General features: G+C 44.5%; 3 protein-coding genes across 5 annotated transcripts; all 3 read left to right on the top strand.

The window, feature by feature from the left end:
- The first annotated feature begins 371 nt into the window (after positions 1 to 371).
- mus81 (MUS81 structure-specific endonuclease subunit) lies at positions 372 to 5,099 on the top strand. The gene is made up of 15 exons (XM_088369037.1): positions 372 to 743; positions 1,004 to 1,133; positions 1,685 to 1,761; positions 1,938 to 2,045; positions 2,120 to 2,200; positions 2,285 to 2,373; positions 2,631 to 2,795; positions 2,916 to 3,002; positions 3,081 to 3,208; positions 3,286 to 3,398; positions 3,585 to 3,800; positions 4,038 to 4,160; positions 4,228 to 4,331; positions 4,404 to 4,487; positions 4,582 to 5,099. Exons 1-15 carry the CDS (start codon positions 603 to 605, stop codon positions 4,646 to 4,648), a joined length of 1,713 nt encoding a protein of 570 aa, XP_088225163.1. The 5' UTR covers positions 372 to 602; the 3' UTR covers positions 4,649 to 5,099.
- A 1,080-nt stretch (positions 5,100 to 6,179) lies between these two features.
- ppp2r5b (protein phosphatase 2, regulatory subunit B', beta) lies at positions 6,180 to 13,538 on the top strand. Of its 3 annotated transcripts, XM_088369083.1 has the most exons (14): positions 6,180 to 6,329; positions 6,406 to 6,772; positions 7,598 to 7,794; positions 7,875 to 7,976; positions 8,039 to 8,131; positions 8,203 to 8,333; positions 8,409 to 8,468; positions 9,034 to 9,142; positions 10,673 to 10,726; positions 11,145 to 11,315; positions 11,539 to 11,666; positions 11,741 to 11,854; positions 11,920 to 12,093; positions 12,176 to 13,538. In XM_088369083.1, exons 2-13 carry the CDS (start codon positions 6,580 to 6,582, stop codon positions 12,059 to 12,061), a joined length of 1,494 nt encoding a protein of 497 aa, XP_088225209.1. In that variant the 5' UTR covers positions 6,180 to 6,329; positions 6,406 to 6,579; the 3' UTR covers positions 12,062 to 12,093; positions 12,176 to 13,538. The 3 variants fall into 3 exon arrangements, with proteins under 3 accessions (XP_088225209.1, XP_088225214.1, XP_088225200.1); XM_088369088.1 differs by having other exon boundaries at positions 11,753 to 11,854; positions 11,920 to 13,538; XM_088369074.1 differs by having other exon boundaries at positions 11,920 to 13,538.
- Positions 13,539 to 14,212: 674 nt separating this feature from the next.
- On the top strand, positions 14,213 to 15,391 carry gphb5 (glycoprotein hormone subunit beta 5). The gene is made up of 3 exons (XM_088369228.1): positions 14,213 to 14,485; positions 14,776 to 14,974; positions 15,151 to 15,391. Exons 2-3 carry the CDS (start codon positions 14,777 to 14,779, stop codon positions 15,337 to 15,339), a joined length of 387 nt encoding a protein of 128 aa, XP_088225354.1. The 5' UTR covers positions 14,213 to 14,485; position 14,776; the 3' UTR covers positions 15,340 to 15,391.
- Positions 15,392 to 16,202: the final 811 nt, after the last annotated feature.

Below are 16,202 nucleotides of genomic sequence, written 5' to 3'. Positions count from 1 at the left end.
CCCTCTTCGCTTGAGGATGTGTGCAGGCCTGGATAACGGTCTGGAAATTCCACTTGGGCCGATCGTAACTTGGTAACTGTCAGGAGAAAAAAGAAAATGTGAAATAGTTTACAAATCAAGTGTCTGATTAGAAAAAAAAAACACACCTTCATTAAATCGTTCAAAATGAAAATGGTCACAACATTTCATAAAAATCGTGACCTAATGTTATTATTAACTTTATATAGACTTATTTGAAAATAAGGTAATGGTGTGCGAAATACAGAATAACATGCTTTGTTTACAAATGTTAATGCTAGTTCAGGAAATTACCGCTAGACGGCGATGTTGCCATTGCGCTTAGCTGGGTTATCTCCTCCTTCTTCTTCTTCGTGGCAAACCAGGAAGTAATGCCCGCGAGACTTCCGATTGGACCAGAGTGGATGGTGAATTTAGTTAACATTAAAATGGTATGTTTGTCGATTATCCCGAATTAATATTGTCGGTAAAATGCGGACAGAGAAGCAGTCCATATCCCAAACACCACAACTAGTCTGTTCTTGACACAGTGTAATTAGTGGCCAACTGTGTCACTTTATGCATTCCACGGCTCATCCAGCGACATGTCCGCCCCCGAACCTGTTCTAATGGGCCGTAAACGCGCCCTGCCTGCGTGCCCGAACCCGCTATTCCTCAAGTGGCTCACGGAACTCCGAGACGAAGCCAAGGAGAAAGGCCAGAAGATCCAGTACACTTACCAGAAGGTACACAATGTCTGCTTATATTTCTTTCCAGATTCTCCGAATTGCTTCCCAGAGCCAAAATTGGGCTGTATATGTTAGGAAATACAGAGAAAAATATTTAAATGTTTACTTACCCAACCAACTCCACCTTGTGAAACGACCTCTAAATTAAAATAAATACAAACAGTTCCAATTTTAATCAGATTTACTCAAGTCCCTTTTGAATTAATCGGGGGGAAAATAGTCAACCGTTGTTGTTTGTTTGTTTGTTTGTTTTTAAGGCCATCAATTCTCTGAATAAATATCCTCTTCCGCTTCGGGATGCCAGAGAGGCGAAAATTCTGCAGAACTTTGGAGACGGCATATGCAAGATCCTGGACTCAAAGCTGCAACAACACTACAGAGAGTGCGGTGAGTTGTGCAGAACATACGCAATTACTCTGATGATTTGTTTTTCACTCCAATTTTGTTGTATTATAAAATAAATTGATTGATTCAGTGCAGTTCAACAGTTGATTGGTAGAAATCCAGAATAAGTAAAAACACGCAAATATTACACCAACATGTAAAATGCAGTATTTAACAGAATATACAGAAATATTAGCTTGAAAAAGACAAAAATACACAAACAGAACACATTCCAAGAAAGACAAAGAAATTAATACAAAATACCAGATGAAACTACCAAAATATTTGATAAAAAAATAACATTGGACACAAACCTACATGAATATTACAACAAACATAAAATTGACTTCAAATATAAACTATTAAGGGTTAAAAACATTAAAATATAGGAAAAGAAATGTAAAAAATTATAAAACTACTAGATGAAATAGTACAACCATTTTGCAAAAGTTCATAAATATGACAATAAATTATTTTTTTTTAAAAAAGCACAACATTCTATGATAGGAAACAGACAAAAATATAATTTTGACTTGACCTCATCCTCTCCTCAGGTGAGCACACAGCCGTCGGCAGAGAAGGGTCGCCTCCCGGCCGCTCCGACGACGAGAGTCCGGGTCCCAGCGGAAAGGTGACACGATTCAAAACATCTTCTGTCTTTTCAGGGAAACGACACGTGGCATTCCGACATGCGTATTCAGTGCCCTGCGAAGTGCTGCCTCCATGAGCGTTCTTTACCTCTTCATCCAGAAAACAAAAGCATAAAATGTTTCCCTCTGTGATGCTTTTCTGTGTAAATCGACCCAGGATCAGAAAAGAGAAAGAGGAGCGACCAAGAGGAAGAAGAGGGAGTACGCGCCCCAAAAAGGATCCGGCGGTTACGCTGTGCTACTCACCCTTTATAGACACTCGCAGGTAATGTTATCACGATTCCGCTGGTGTCTTGATTTTTTTTCAACCGACTTAGCAAGCGTCGTGTCTGAGCGCAGGCGGCGGGCAGTAAAGGTTTCATGTTCAAGATGGAGTTGCAGACCCAAGCGCAGCATCTCTGCCAGAAATCCTTCACCGTGGTCAGTCCCGCTCAGCGTCCGCACTTCCAGATTGACTTCTCGTGCCAAGGCAAGTCAAGACGTCTCCGCTTTCTCCGCCCATAGCCGGAGATTGGAAGTAAATACGCCGCCTGGTCGGCGGTCGCCACCCTGATCAAGAGGAACCTGCTGATGAAGACGCACAATCCTGCACGGTACCTTTCACCCATTATCATGGAATAGTAGATGGGAAAATACACAAATCAGAATTAGACCAGATGTACAAAAATATTAGACCACAAATTACTAATATATAAATTAAAAAACAAAATGTAAAATGAACCAAAATATTCACAACAGAGCACTATAAAAATATCAGGGAAAAAAAGAACATAATACTTTGACAAAATTGAAAATATTTTAGTTGCAAATTTTCGTCTGTCGATGACTGACTGGCATGTCGTCCTGTCAGCTACTCTTTGACGGAGGAAGGCGTGTCTTTGGCGCGGCGTCTGGATTCGGCGGCGTGTACGTCCGAGGCGCCTCTGGAGGACGACAAAGAGGTTGAGGAAGGTTGTCCTGTGGCCGTGGACCTCACTGTGAGTGATGAGGATGACGTCAACAAAGACACAGTCGAGTAAGTACGCGAGTAAAATTAGCACCCTCTAGTGGTAGCTTAGGAGCGCAATTTGCAATCACTTCAATTTTTCTTATTTTAAAATGGGGAGCTATAAAATGAGCCAAGTGTTTGTATCAGGCCAAAGTGCGAGACGTCAAGCGGAGAACGCCTACTGGCCGGCACCTTCGACATCGTCCTTTGCGTGGACGTCAGCGAGACGACCGGGTGAGTGCAGCGGCCCGAAAGGCCGTGTTGTCATCTCGTTCGCCCGCCACTTATCTTCACGCACTGGTGCGCCCGCAGTGGCAGCCGCAACTGCAAGCAGGAGCTGGTCACTGAGCTGCGAAGGAGAGGCGTCAACTTTGACATCAGGAAGCTCAACGTGGGCGACTTCCTGTGGGTGGCCCGGGAAAAGGTCACGCCCGCGTCAGGTGGGATTTCTGCTCTCGTCCGGCCAGCCTGCCTCCGTCCCGTTTGAGTGTCCTCGTTAACATTAAAGATTTCTCAGGTCACTCGCGAGCAAGCGCAGGCAGAGAGCTGGTCCTCGATTACATCATTGAAAGGAAGCGGATGGACGACCTGTGTGGTAGCATCATCGACGGACGTTTCCGGGAACAGAAGGTCAGCTAAGAACAATTTAATTTACAGGTTGAACCCAATATATTACTTTACATGACTACATTTTGACATCATAATACAAAATAAAAGCATGCAAATTGCCTGGAGCAGATTGAGAACAAAAATGGAAGTTCCACCGTAAATACAGTGGAAAGAGATTTTGGCATAACACGCCGTGTCCCTGTCAAGTTTCGCCTGAAGAGGTGCGGCCTACGCAGGCCCATCTACCTGGTGGAGGGACACGGGAAAGCGGCATCCCAGCTGAGTCTCCCCGAAATGACGCTGCAGCAGGCCGTGGTCAACACGCAAGTGGTAGACGGCTTCTTCGTCAAACGGGTGTGCGACATCAGGGAATCGGCCGCCTACCTGGCCTTCATGACCACTCACCTCAGCAAACTCTACCAGGTCAGACCATAATTCTCTCATTCTCAAACTGCTGTTAAGTAAAAACTCCCAAAAATAAATTGTGTTAAAATACAAATATTAGAAAAACATACAGAAATCCAAACAAAAAATTTGCTAGCTGAAAAACTAATAAAAAAAAGTCAAATTCTTAAACTGACAAAATACAAATATTGGCAAAAACATTAGCTAAAAAATGGAAACAAAATGTTGTTCAAGCATGTGACCTGAAATCCTCAGAAGCGCACACTGGTGTGTTACTCTCGCGAACTGAACGGTGACCAGGACCCCCGTGACCACAACGCCCCCTTGTGCTCCCTCCAGTCTTTCGCCGAGTTTAACCACGGCGCCGTCAAGAACAAGGTGAGCCGCCTAGTTCCCGGGGTCGCGCCCGGCACTTTAACCGACCGACGCCCCGCCTCTGTTTTAGAGTCAGACAGTGCGTGAAGCCTTTGCCAGACAGTTGATGCAAGTGAGCGGCTTGTCCGCAGACAAAGCAGCGGCCATCCTGGAGCGATACACCACGCCCCACAGGTACTTGACTCGCTTTGTGAACTCCTCAGAGGACAAAAGTGAGCTGCTGATCTCGAATCTTCCTCCCTTAAGTCTCCTGGCGGCCTACGGCCAGTGTGCAAGCGAAGCAGGCAAGGAGAAGCTGCTGTCCGCCATTCCATGCGGGAGGCTCAACAGGTTGGCCAATAGCATTGCTATTTGAAATGTTCACTCTAATAACACAAACAATTTCCTCAAAAGACATTAAAAATGTGCCACTTTGTTTCCCGAGGAACCTGGGTCCCGCTTTGAGCCGAACTCTCTACCAGCTGTACTGCACCAAAGGAGCGCTGTCTTAAATTGTGGTCCAAGTGAATCAAGGAGTCTTTGCTGCTTTTATTTTGATTTTGTGCTGATACAGGAAGTAGTCAAACAGATCACGGGACTACAAATTGTACATTTCCATCCCAACTGTTGGTTGGAGTTCCTCAGGAATGTCACTGGAAACCAACACCACAAGATGAAGAAGAGCCAAATTGATTGGGATTCTGTTGATGAAAACAGGGCAACTGATTTCTTTTCCCCTGGTCCCCATTTTTTTTTATTGATGTTCTTAAAAACAGGAGAAGAACAAAACAAACAAAAAAAACAGTTCCTGCCAAGTTTGAAGTTCCAAATTTCCTGTCAGCTCGAAATTTTTTATTGAACTTTATTTTAATTGTATGGTTGTTGTGTGTCTCAATTGGGTTGTGTCAACCTGTTTTGTATTTTTTTTTTAGATCCCGTTTTAAAATAAAATGTTTATCTTCAGTGCTGTCAGTCCCCTAAGAAAATTCTAGAACATTGACTTGGGATAGACCACATGCTTGCAACTACTACCAGGTAAGTTACACTTTCCTTGGGCAGAACTGGACAGTTTTTGTAGTTCTTAAATTATTACCAGATAATGAATTAATAGGCACGTAATATATGTTCATAAAACATTTTTATTCTTTGGCTTTTGACTCAACATGAGACTTGGCATTGTTTTAGTGTTCAATTGTTTTAACTCAGTTAAAGTATTGTTTTACTTGTTTTTATATTTCTGATTATTACTTAATACGTAGCTACAGAATTTTCTCTGCGGCTCTGGTTGTTTTTAAAGTGTTCTATAAATAACGTTGAATTAATTATTTCATAATGCTTTCTTAAAATGGTTACATCACTTCTTGCATTTTATGTTCGATCTTATGTGCAGTATTTTTACAGGTACGGCTGTTGAAAGTGCTCTCTAGATCAAACAAAATTGACAGTCTGATCAGCCCCAAAAACGAGACCAAAAATTATTTTAAAAGTTTACCCGCTGAAGCTCATTAGACGGTGGTCTTATATGCAGAATGACATGAATAACTCCATCCATCTCTCCGTCTGCTAGCGTCATCCGCAGTATGGATGGAGCCTCGTCTCCTCCTGCATCAAGTCAGAATGTTCAGGTTGAGATCCTACGTCGTCTGGTCTTGTCGTTTCAAAATAAAGCCTCAACCTGGTTCAGAGTGCGTATCAAAAATATTTCAAGCAGACGCAGTGGGTCGCTTTCGATTCAGACTAACTACCATGCACCTAGTGTTGTGTTGTCTTCTCATTTTGACGGCTTCCAATGGTTTTCGACGCGTTTCTTTGTGTGTAATTGTGAAAGAGTAGATCGTGTATTTCCGGCGTGGTCCTAGCTAGCGTCTAGCTTAACGATGAGCAGTCGAACCTGAGCGGTTGAGCCTTGCCCGTTTCGAATAACGACTTGCGAAGGACGGCGAGCCCATCGCTATTGTCTCACAAAGAACATTTCCGAGTTAAGATTTGGTCTCTTTGGTTGCCACTGCCAGGAAAGCCTCGTCTCGTCGTCCAGCCAGACGGAGGGGAGTCGCGCGGCGAGGTGAGGTGAGGCTTCCTTCCCCCGCCCTGATCTGCGCGCGCGTCTGGAGGACGGCGAGCATCAGGACCAGCATCCGAGGGAGGCCTGGAGCAAAGGAGACGAGCCTCGAGGTGCTTGACGAGGAGCCCGAGGTGGGCCCGGATTGCACTTAAAACCACAACCTGCAGGCTCGTTTATCAGGAGTGTACGTGTTCGGATGTGGACTAGGATCAGGACCAGCAGGACTGCCGTTCATTCATCGTGCGAGTTTTGACATCATTGTCCCCCACAAGTCCCAGAAGATTCCCTTCCTCACCTCACCTTGTCCCATCTGTGATTCGGAGGCCCCCCATCACCCGCATTTGGTGAGCCCCCCCACCCCCTACCCCCCGCCCCCCAACCATGGAGACCACCAAGCTCCCCCCATCCAGTCCGTCCTCACCCACCAGCAGCTTCTCGGTGCCGTCAGCGGAGAAAGTGGACGGCTTCGTGCGACGCTCCATCCGCAGGGCGCGCCGAAGGAGGTCCCCTAGCTCGTCAAACTTCCGCTACCAGAGCTCCCTGGTGGAGCTTACGCCATTGCCCCTTCTCAAAGGTCAGTCCGCACCACACAACACACACATCATTTGTCAGTCATCCAAAAGTTGCCGGTCAATTTCCTTGTAAAGTTAACATTGCTAGTGTTACTAGTGTTGCAACACACCTGATTCAACTGATCAGATTTGAATCAGGTGTGTTGCAACACGGAGACATGCAGCAGGACATGCAGCAGGACAACGGCCATCCAGGACCGGAGTTGCTTACCCCTGCTTTAAATGCTAGTGTCAGTGTTCCGTTAAGAGGGTGTGAACACTTGTGCATGGTCTGTTTTTAAATCACTTAAGTTGTTAAGAGTATAAGTCTGATTAACGGCAGAAAAAGTTTTGAAATGATTTCGCTTAGTCTCAGTCTTTATTTGAACTTAAATTAACTTAAACTGTTTGTTTTTTTAATCTTGTACCATTAATACACATCGAGGCACCATCTCATGAACACCAACAAATAAGGCACGGCTAATAAAGTAGAGGTCTCTTGGAAGCAAAAGAAAAAAGCTGTCTGAAGTCATACGATTGAGCATTTGAATATTTGCCTCATTTTACAACGGATAGCAAAAGTCTACACCCCCTGTTCAAATGGGTTTTGTGATACTTAAAAAAAAAACAAGATACAGAATTTCAAACCTGTGAAACCCAATTGACAAAAATAAATATTCTATGGAGGGGGAATAAAAATAAATGAGACTATGTCTTTGCATAAGTGTACACACCCTGTTATAACTGAGGATCTGGTTGTGTTCAAAACATAGGTTGCTCTTGTGTTATGTGGTACATCACGGCAAAAACCTGTTCTCGTTCTTCTTGTACGGTTTACCGGTCGGCAGACGCCCCCGCAGCTGAATTCCACGACCTCTTCAGCAAGAAGTTGCAGCAGTGCTGCGTGACCTTTGACTTCCTGGACTGCGTGGCCGACCTAAACGGGAAGGAGATCAAGCGTGCAGCGCTCAACGAGCTGGTGGAGAACGTGGCCACCAGCAAAGGAGTCCTCATCGAGCCGCTGTACCCGGAGGCCATTAAGATGGTACGGCAGGAGAACGCCCTCGCTCATCTTCTCTCCCCTGTCAGCTCATTTCCGCCGTCCACTTTTGTCTTTCATCGCAGATATCCGACAATATCTTCCGCTGTCTCCCACCGTGCGAGAATCCCGAGTTTGACCCGGAAGAGGACGACCCCCCGCAAGAGGCCTCCTGGCCACATCTTCAGGTAGACTCCATCTTGTCACAAAGTGTCCAAAAAAGTGAACAAACTTTGCGCCTCTTTCCTAGCTGGTGTATGAATTCTTCTTGCGCTTCTTGGAAAGTCCTGATTTCAAGCCCTCCGTGGCCAAGCGCTACGTGGACCAGAAATTCGTATTCCAGGTAATCTGTCCTTCCCACGTGTGCCGGTGTTCCAGACAGACCACCACCAGAACCGTTTACTATGTGTTTAGCTCCTGGAACTTTTTGATAGCGAGGACCCCAGGGAGAGGGAGTACCTCAAGACCATTTTACACCGCATGTATGGAAAACTTCTCGGCCTGCGAGCCTATATCCGCAAGCAGATCAATAACATCTTCCTCAGGTACCGGTCCACTTTCTGCCAATTCTCAAGCCCTTTCTGAGTAATATTAATGATAAAGCGTTATTTGTTGTCCAGGTTCATTTATGAGGCTGAGCAATTTAACGGCGTCGCGGAGCTGTTGGAGATCCTCGGCAGGTGAGCACAAAAATGACTGCTTTAGCTTCTGTTACCTTGTTGCCAACGTACAATGAAAAACTCCATAGGTGCTCAGGCTAACAGTTAGCATCCATGTGGTGATATCGCTACGCAACGCGTGACAGTCAATATAACATTACGCGCAGGCATCTATTCTTTATCCTCTACGACGAGCGACTTAATATAACTGCCGCAGCGAGGAGTCCAGAGAGGAGCTGAGCATTGATGGCGTTTCCGTTCAAATCAGTGGGAAAGATGATTTGAGTTCAGAAACAAATGGCAAACAAAAAAAACGTTGGAAGCCAAGGTAGAGGGAGGAGAGAGAGGCTGGCAGTCATGTTGCTACTATTCATAGCCCCGCCCACACTGGCGATTATGTATGAAGGAGGACACGCCGGAGGAGAGACGGCTGAGCCGACGTCACGCCACCATAAAGGGGCGGAGCTCCACTAGCTAGTAATGGAATGCAAAGTCCCCAATTTCTTGGCATGAGCCTTGATGAATATCGAGCAAATGTTCTTTACCATGAGCTGGTGCTAATTTTGGCTTTTGTGTCGCCCGCCAGCATCATCAACGGCTTCGCTCAGCCCTTGAAGGCCGAACACAAGCAGTTCCTGGTTCGGGTTCTCATCCCGCTGCACACGGCAAAGTCTTTGTCCGTCTTCCACGCGCCGGTCAGTCACGCTCCGATTCCGTTACATTTTTCGCTCACAGGGCTTTCAGTCATTTGGACGAGAATGTTTTTCCCTGTCAGTTGAGTCACTGACTTTTTGGTGATAACACTAATTGGCCACTAGATGTCATCAAAATGCATTTTGCGTCTGAGTCTCACCGTGTGACCGTGAGTGAGTCTGTGTTGCTGCGTTCGTTTCTCCCTGTCTCTCTTTCTGCACGTCAGTGTGTGTTTGTTTTTGTGTATTTTGCGCGCTTTGTCTGCATGTTTCTGTTTAGTCTGTGTGTGTTTGTGTGTGTGTGTGGATGTCTCTCTTCTTCCCTATGTGTGTGTGTGAGAAACAATTGTTGTGAATGTGGTCATAATGTTTGGTTTTGCCTGTTTTTTTTGGGGTTTTTTTATTGTCACAAAATTTGATTGTTATACAGAAAGTGATGACACATCTCCCAGTCCTCCTGCCTGCACACACACACAAACACACACACACACGCATTGATTCTTACACTCAATCTTGTGCAGACCAAGCTCAGGTGGAGTTTTTGTTGGCAATGCCAACAAAAGTGAGAAATGAGTGCAAGACCTTTTAATCATGTCAGTGGCTCAATAGGCGCTTTGAGTATAATAACGGTGACAATGTTTTTGGAAGGGGAGAAGCGTATAATCTGCCCGGTGACATCACTCCCTGTCAGGAAGAGAACAGCTTCCGTTTGTTTATAGCGTTCCCACGGCGGATTGCGATGTTGAAACATTTCTTACAAGTGCTCGAAATTCTACCTGTGAATCTTTTCCCCTAAACTTCTCAGGATTTGATTCTGGAACCGCATTTTTTCGCCATTTCCATTTATTCCGCCTCGAAGAGCTTTTCCCTTCAAAAATCCCTCTGAGACGCCGCAAGAAATTAAAAAAAAAAAAAAAAAAGACCAGCTTAACAGCGCTTTTATAGAAAAGCCGATCTTGCGTTTCTTAGCTGCCATCCAAACGAGCTTTCTCTTCATGAATGAAAATGCACCGAATGCAAACTGACACCTAAAAAAATCCGCCTTTAGGAAGTTCGTCTGTCTCCGTAATCCTTCCCCTGACAACGACCTCCCGTTCCCACAAAAGGCCGTCTTGGCAACAAAATCCAAACGTCGTGTTTATCCCATGCGGGCTTAACGCCGGCTAAGACTTTGAACAAAACGTCAAATAGCTTGACCCATCCTCACGTTTTATTCTAATCCTGACAATTATTTTCCGGCGTTTTTCTTGTCGTTTCTTCTTTGAACTTTACAATGTCTCATAACCTCGTTCGTCAAATGAAAAGCAGAGAAAGTCACTCGCTTGTTTTTGCCCAATGTTGTCGCTCACAATCGCCGTGGCGACGGCAACTGGGCGAACACCAAACATGCACACACGTGCCGCACACGTTTACAGGTGGAAAAGATCTTTGTGACATTGCGCAACAAAAAGACACTCGTGTCTCATGCTCGCAACTGTTTTGTGCGTGTGTTTGTGTGTGTGTGTTTGTGTGTGTGTGTGTGGTCCTTCCCAGCTGACCTACTGTATTGTGCAGTTCATTGAGAAAGACTCCACGTGCGCTGAACATGTAAGTTGAAGTTTGTTTTTCACAGTTGACAATGACGCCAGGGACGAGGAAATGTCGAGCGTTGCTTGTCAAATGAGTCATCATCGAGAGAGTACAAAATCATCCAAGAAGGCAGTGGGTAGAAAAAGTTGACACACCCCTGTTCAAAAGCCAATTGATTGGGATTTTATAAAAAAAAGGGCACCACCAAGAGTCATTCAAATGCATCCCTAGTCATATGTGAGAATGTATACAGCAAAGGGTGTGTACAGTTATGCAACACGCAAGTTCCATGGGTCATAGGTCATATTTATGGTGGAACACAAAATGATTCATTTTAGTCTTGATTTTTTTTTTTTTTTATCACAAAAAGCTAGCATTTAAAACAGGGGTGTGTAGACTTTTTCTATCCACTGTACTGTATGTTCTTTTATTTCAGATCATCCGAGGGATGCTAAAATACTGGCCCAAGACGTGCACGCGGAAGGAGGTGATGTTCTTGGGCGAGATGGAGCAGATCCTAGACGCCATCGAGCCGTCTCAGTTCGTCCGAGTGCAGGAGCCGCTCTTCAAAAAGATCGCCGCCTGCATCGCCAGTCCTCACTTCCAGGTCCATTTTTATTTCCTGTCAGTGTTTTGAACAACCAAATGAAATGAAATGAAATGTATTATTGTTATTTTTATTATTACCTGGAAACATCATTGAAATTTTATTCATTCATATAATTTCTCCTGTTAGCGTCTCTATTGGATTTTTCATTGACTGCTAGCTTGAGCACCGGCGATGTTGAAACGTGTGAAATGAATCGAAAGCATTCCGGCGTCTGCATCAGGTGGTGGAGCGAGCCTGTTATTTTTGGAACAACGAATACATCCTGAGTCTGATCGAGGAGAACTGTCAAGTTGTCCTCCCGCTGGTTTTCGCCAGCCTCTACACGTTCTCCAAGGAGCAATGGAACCAGTAGGTGGCGCTCACACGGACGTTTGGCTTTGGCTGTGAATCGGAGCTCCCCTAACCACATTGAACATGCAAAGGTCTCCCCCTAGACCCATCGTGGCGCTCGTCTTCGACATCCTGGAGACCTTCATGAAAATGAACGGCGAGCTGTTTGAACAGCTGGCGACTTCCTATAAGGCGGAGAAACAAAAGTGAGTAGAAGTCGGAGCGGTCGGCGCACGGTCGGTGCCGGTCCTTATTCGTGCGCCCTCCTCAGGGACGTCAAGCGGGAGAGGGAGCAGGCCGAGCTGTGGCGACGTCTGGAGGAACGGGCCGACCGCGAGCATCACGACAAAGGGGAGCAGCCGAGCCCCGCGGCAGGCGCAGACCGGCCCGAGGCCGGGGAGAGCGCCACCTAGGCGCCAAGTCAGGCGGTCTAAGATCGATAGAGGTACAAACCCGATCGATATTTTATTTATTTGTGTCACGGAAGTGGTAGAATTTTTTTTTTCCTGCTTTTACTTTTTTCAAAGAGTACACAAGGTCAAGATCGTACCTTTTTTTTCCGGGACTGAGTTGCGCCGCTTAATAAATCAGAAATGGATCCGAAAACACGCAAGCGGACAATTTTTGGGATCGACTCTGTCAACACGACACAAGATTCAAGTTGGCTCAATCAAACGTGTGTCACGTACGCAAATCATCAACGCTTGTGTTTTCCAAAAAGTTGTCCACGCACTCGGATTAATTGTTTATTTACAAGAGATGATGTAAAGTACAACAAAGTTCCTTCTCCTTACTTGTTACTCTCCCACTAATCTACTCTATACGGCGGCGTGAAAAGTGGATTTGCCCCCCTTTTTCACGGCGCCGTATCTAAACGTCATCATTATCGCTAGTACTAATGACAATGAGGATGTTTTCTATCTTTATATCATTCTATGTGCATTCATAACGTGTCTGTAGTGTGTGATGAAAGAAACACGTGTAGCAGATAACAGAAATTGTGTGTGCAGAAATTCCACACAACTGCCCTTTAAGGGAAAACAACTGGATGCCAGTGGCTCTTTTCTTCTTTGTTGGTAGCGGAACGTTTTTTTTTTTTTTTTTATTTCATCAAAACAAGTTGACCTCTGGCTTGAGCAACTGCACCTTAAGTGTGCTTTCGTCCATCTTACTTTAGCAATACTTTGGATGTACCATTTGATCACTGTTCTTCCCGTTGTCTTAAACGGTACTTTTACCTGTACATCAGTTAAATGATTTGAATGATATAATTATTTTGTACTCAATGAGCACCGTCATTTGAATGTGTGTGTGCGTGCGTGCGTGTGTGAGCGAGAGAGACAGGGTTTACATTTGAATGTATAGTGAAACAAAATTGATTGTCTTTATTGTTGTTTTAATAATCTACCTGTCAGCTAAAGCCTTGGTTAAAATATTTTATTTTGTCACAGTGCAAAAAAATGAAATAAAAAAACAGCAAGAAAGCAGGGAGCATTTGATTGATGCTGCTGATCTATCTATCTATCTATCTATCTATCTATCTATCTATCTATCTATCTATCTATCTATCTATCTATCTATCTATCTATCTATCTATCTATCTATCTATCTATCTATCTATCTATCTATCTATCTATCTATCTTATTTATGTATGTATTTATTTATTTATTTATGTTTTTATTTATGTACCTTTTTTTTTTTAAATTCCAAAGAAGTCTGACTGAGTCGCGGCATTACACGTAGCAATTTCACTCACTTGTTTTTGTTGTCTCCGAGAAGAAACAGCTGGAAAAGATGTTTGTTTAGGGTGTGGGATGGGGGAAGTTGGGTGTGTATATAGAAAGCTTACTGTAAGTAACATAACATTACACTTCACTTTGACAAAACAACTCTGGCTGTGTGTGTTTTGATTCATGAACAATGTCTCATGTATTCTATTCTATCTATAAATACATCTTTTTTTTTCAGAAAAAAAAAAAAGCTCTACTATGCAATACATCATGTAGACATGATTATTTTGTTTGGGTTAGTGTCCGGGGTCAAAGGTCAGGGGTGAAGGGTCAGGAACCAAAGGTGAGGGGTCAAATGTCAGGAGTCTAAGTCCAGGGGTCAGTGGTCAAGTGTCAGGGGTGAAGGATCAGCGGTCAAAGGTTAGAGTTAGAGGCCATGGGTCAAAGCTCAGGGTTAGGGTTATACGTGGTCATTTAAAAAAAGTCTTACTATACATAGTCATTAAAAAAAAAGCTTATTATAAATGCTCATTTTTTTTAAAAAAAAAAGCCTTACTTTCTCGTGAAACCGTAAATGCTGTTCAATGTTGGGACGATGTCTCCGAACGATGTCTTTGTGTTGTCTGTCCACTAGGTGGAGCGCTGACTCCGTTATCTCCAATCAGCATATTGAGAGCTTTTTTCAGCCATATCGGTCTAGTGTTTATTATTGTTGTTACCTTATTTAGAAATGTGTGACATGCGTTATCTTTGAAAAAAAAAAACTCCTAGGATTACGCAGGTGTAGTGTATTGGCCACGAGTGTAGAGACGTGACCTGCAACTGCACATGCGCGCCAAGGTTAAGAAAATAATATAGTATAGACGACTATCAGTATTTTCCAGGGAGGGAGACTCCATTATTACTGCCTTGGGTCTCTCGTGTGGTATTTTAATTGTAATTACGATGATGTCAGAGTGTCCGTCCTCTCTAATGACTTTCTCACACAGAAAAAAAAGGGAGGGAAAAAAACAACAAAGACAAGCCTTCCAGCTTCCATTTCACTTGCTTGTCACACGGACGGAGCCACACACATTCCGATCCCGGCTGTAGGTGAGACATTCAAGGTGAGAGCTTTTTTTCTTCTTTCTAAAAGTCAAACATTTTAGACTGCTACTTTGTGCGTAGAAAAGAAACTGTGGTCAATTTTGCTATTTAGTCTTGAACCCCCCCCCCCCCCCCCCAAATAAACCCATTCGAACATCTGTCAAAATTTCCGAGTTAAGATTATTTCACTTAAAACATTTTTCTCCTTTGAAGTTCGAATTACTATAAAGTACCTTGTTGTAGCGATTCGTCAGGTGACCACCAGAGGGCAGCTTTGTTCATGTATAACAAGCGTGCCTTTGCTCCACAGCATGCGCGTCCTTCCACCGCTGCTGCTGCTGCTGCTGCTGGGCCAGAGCTCGGCTGTGATGCGCGTCGCAGAGACGACGGCCCTGCATGGCTTCCGCGGCTGCGCAGTGCGAGAGTTCACCTTCGTGGCCCAGAAGCCGGGCTGCAAGGGTGTGCGGGTCACCACGGAAGCCTGCTGGGGGCGCTGTCACACCTGGGAGGTAGAACGATATTCCATTAACCTTCACTAAAAATATACAGTCATGTACACAATTTTGACAAAACTCACAATATAAAAATTTCCAAGGAAGGTTCATTTTTGTGACTCTTTCAGCATATTACATAGTATTTTGATATTGCTGACCGCCATACTTGCTTGTTTTTATCCCCCCCCCAGAGGCCAATCTTGGACCCTCCCTACATCCATCGGCACCACCGCGTGTGCACGTATGCGCTGACCCGCTATGCTAGCGCGCGGCTGCCCGGCTGCCAGCCCGGCATCTCGCCTCTTTATCACTACCCGGTGGCCGTGCACTGTCACTGCGCCGTGTGCACCACCCTGGACAGCGAATGTGAGAGCTTCTAACCATCATGTCACCAACATGTGAGTGTGTGAGATCCTCATTAAAACCATGCAAACAAAATATCGATGTGTGATTTTTGCTTTCTTCTTTACTGCTGTATTTTGAATGTGTGAAAATAAGATTATGCATAATTTTTTTTGTGGAGCCATTACATTACATTACATTACATTACATTACATTACATTACATTACATTACATTTCAACAAGACTGACAATCGGATGACGAGAGGCGTGACGATTATCAGACCGGTGAAATTTAGTGACGGAAGCAATGATGAAATTACAATTTAGTTCGATGAAGGACTTAGTGATGTGCATTCCAGATCTTTTAAGTGAACTGAATCTTTAGAATCAGTTCACTCCATTAGGTACATTAGGACACTCCATTAGGTACACCGCCATTTTCAGGCTCTAGTCCTCGGGGCCGCGTTCCAATATGTTTTCCAAGTTACCCTCGTTAAACACACCTGCGTGAAAAGTTTTGGGTCATTTTCAGTTCTGCAGGAGCTAAAACTTTTCACGCAGGTGCGCTTAACGAGGGAATCACACGGACACTCCATTAGGCACACCGCCATTTTCAAGTGTACCTAATAACAGGCCACTTTATTAGGGAAATATCATGGTCAAAGGTCACAGGTGCCAAGCTCTAGTCCTCGGGGCCGCGTTCCAATATGGTTTCCAAGTTAACCTCGTTAAACACACCTGCGTGAAAAGTTTTTGGTCATTTTCAGTTCTGCAGGAGCTAAAACTTTTCACGCAGGTGCGCTTAACGAGGGAATCACACGGACACTCCATTAGGTACACCGCCATTTTCAAGTGTACCTAATAACAGGCCACTTTATTCGGGAAATATCATGGTCAAAG

This window comes from Syngnathus floridae, chromosome 1, assembly GCF_059516105.1.
Source record: "Syngnathus floridae isolate MCC-2025c chromosome 1, RoL_Sflo_1.0, whole genome shotgun sequence".
Lineage (NCBI taxonomy): Eukaryota > Metazoa > Chordata > Actinopteri > Syngnathiformes > Syngnathidae > Syngnathus > Syngnathus floridae.
Note: the sequence above shows the minus strand (reverse complement) of the source record. Positions and strands in the feature narration are given on the sequence as shown.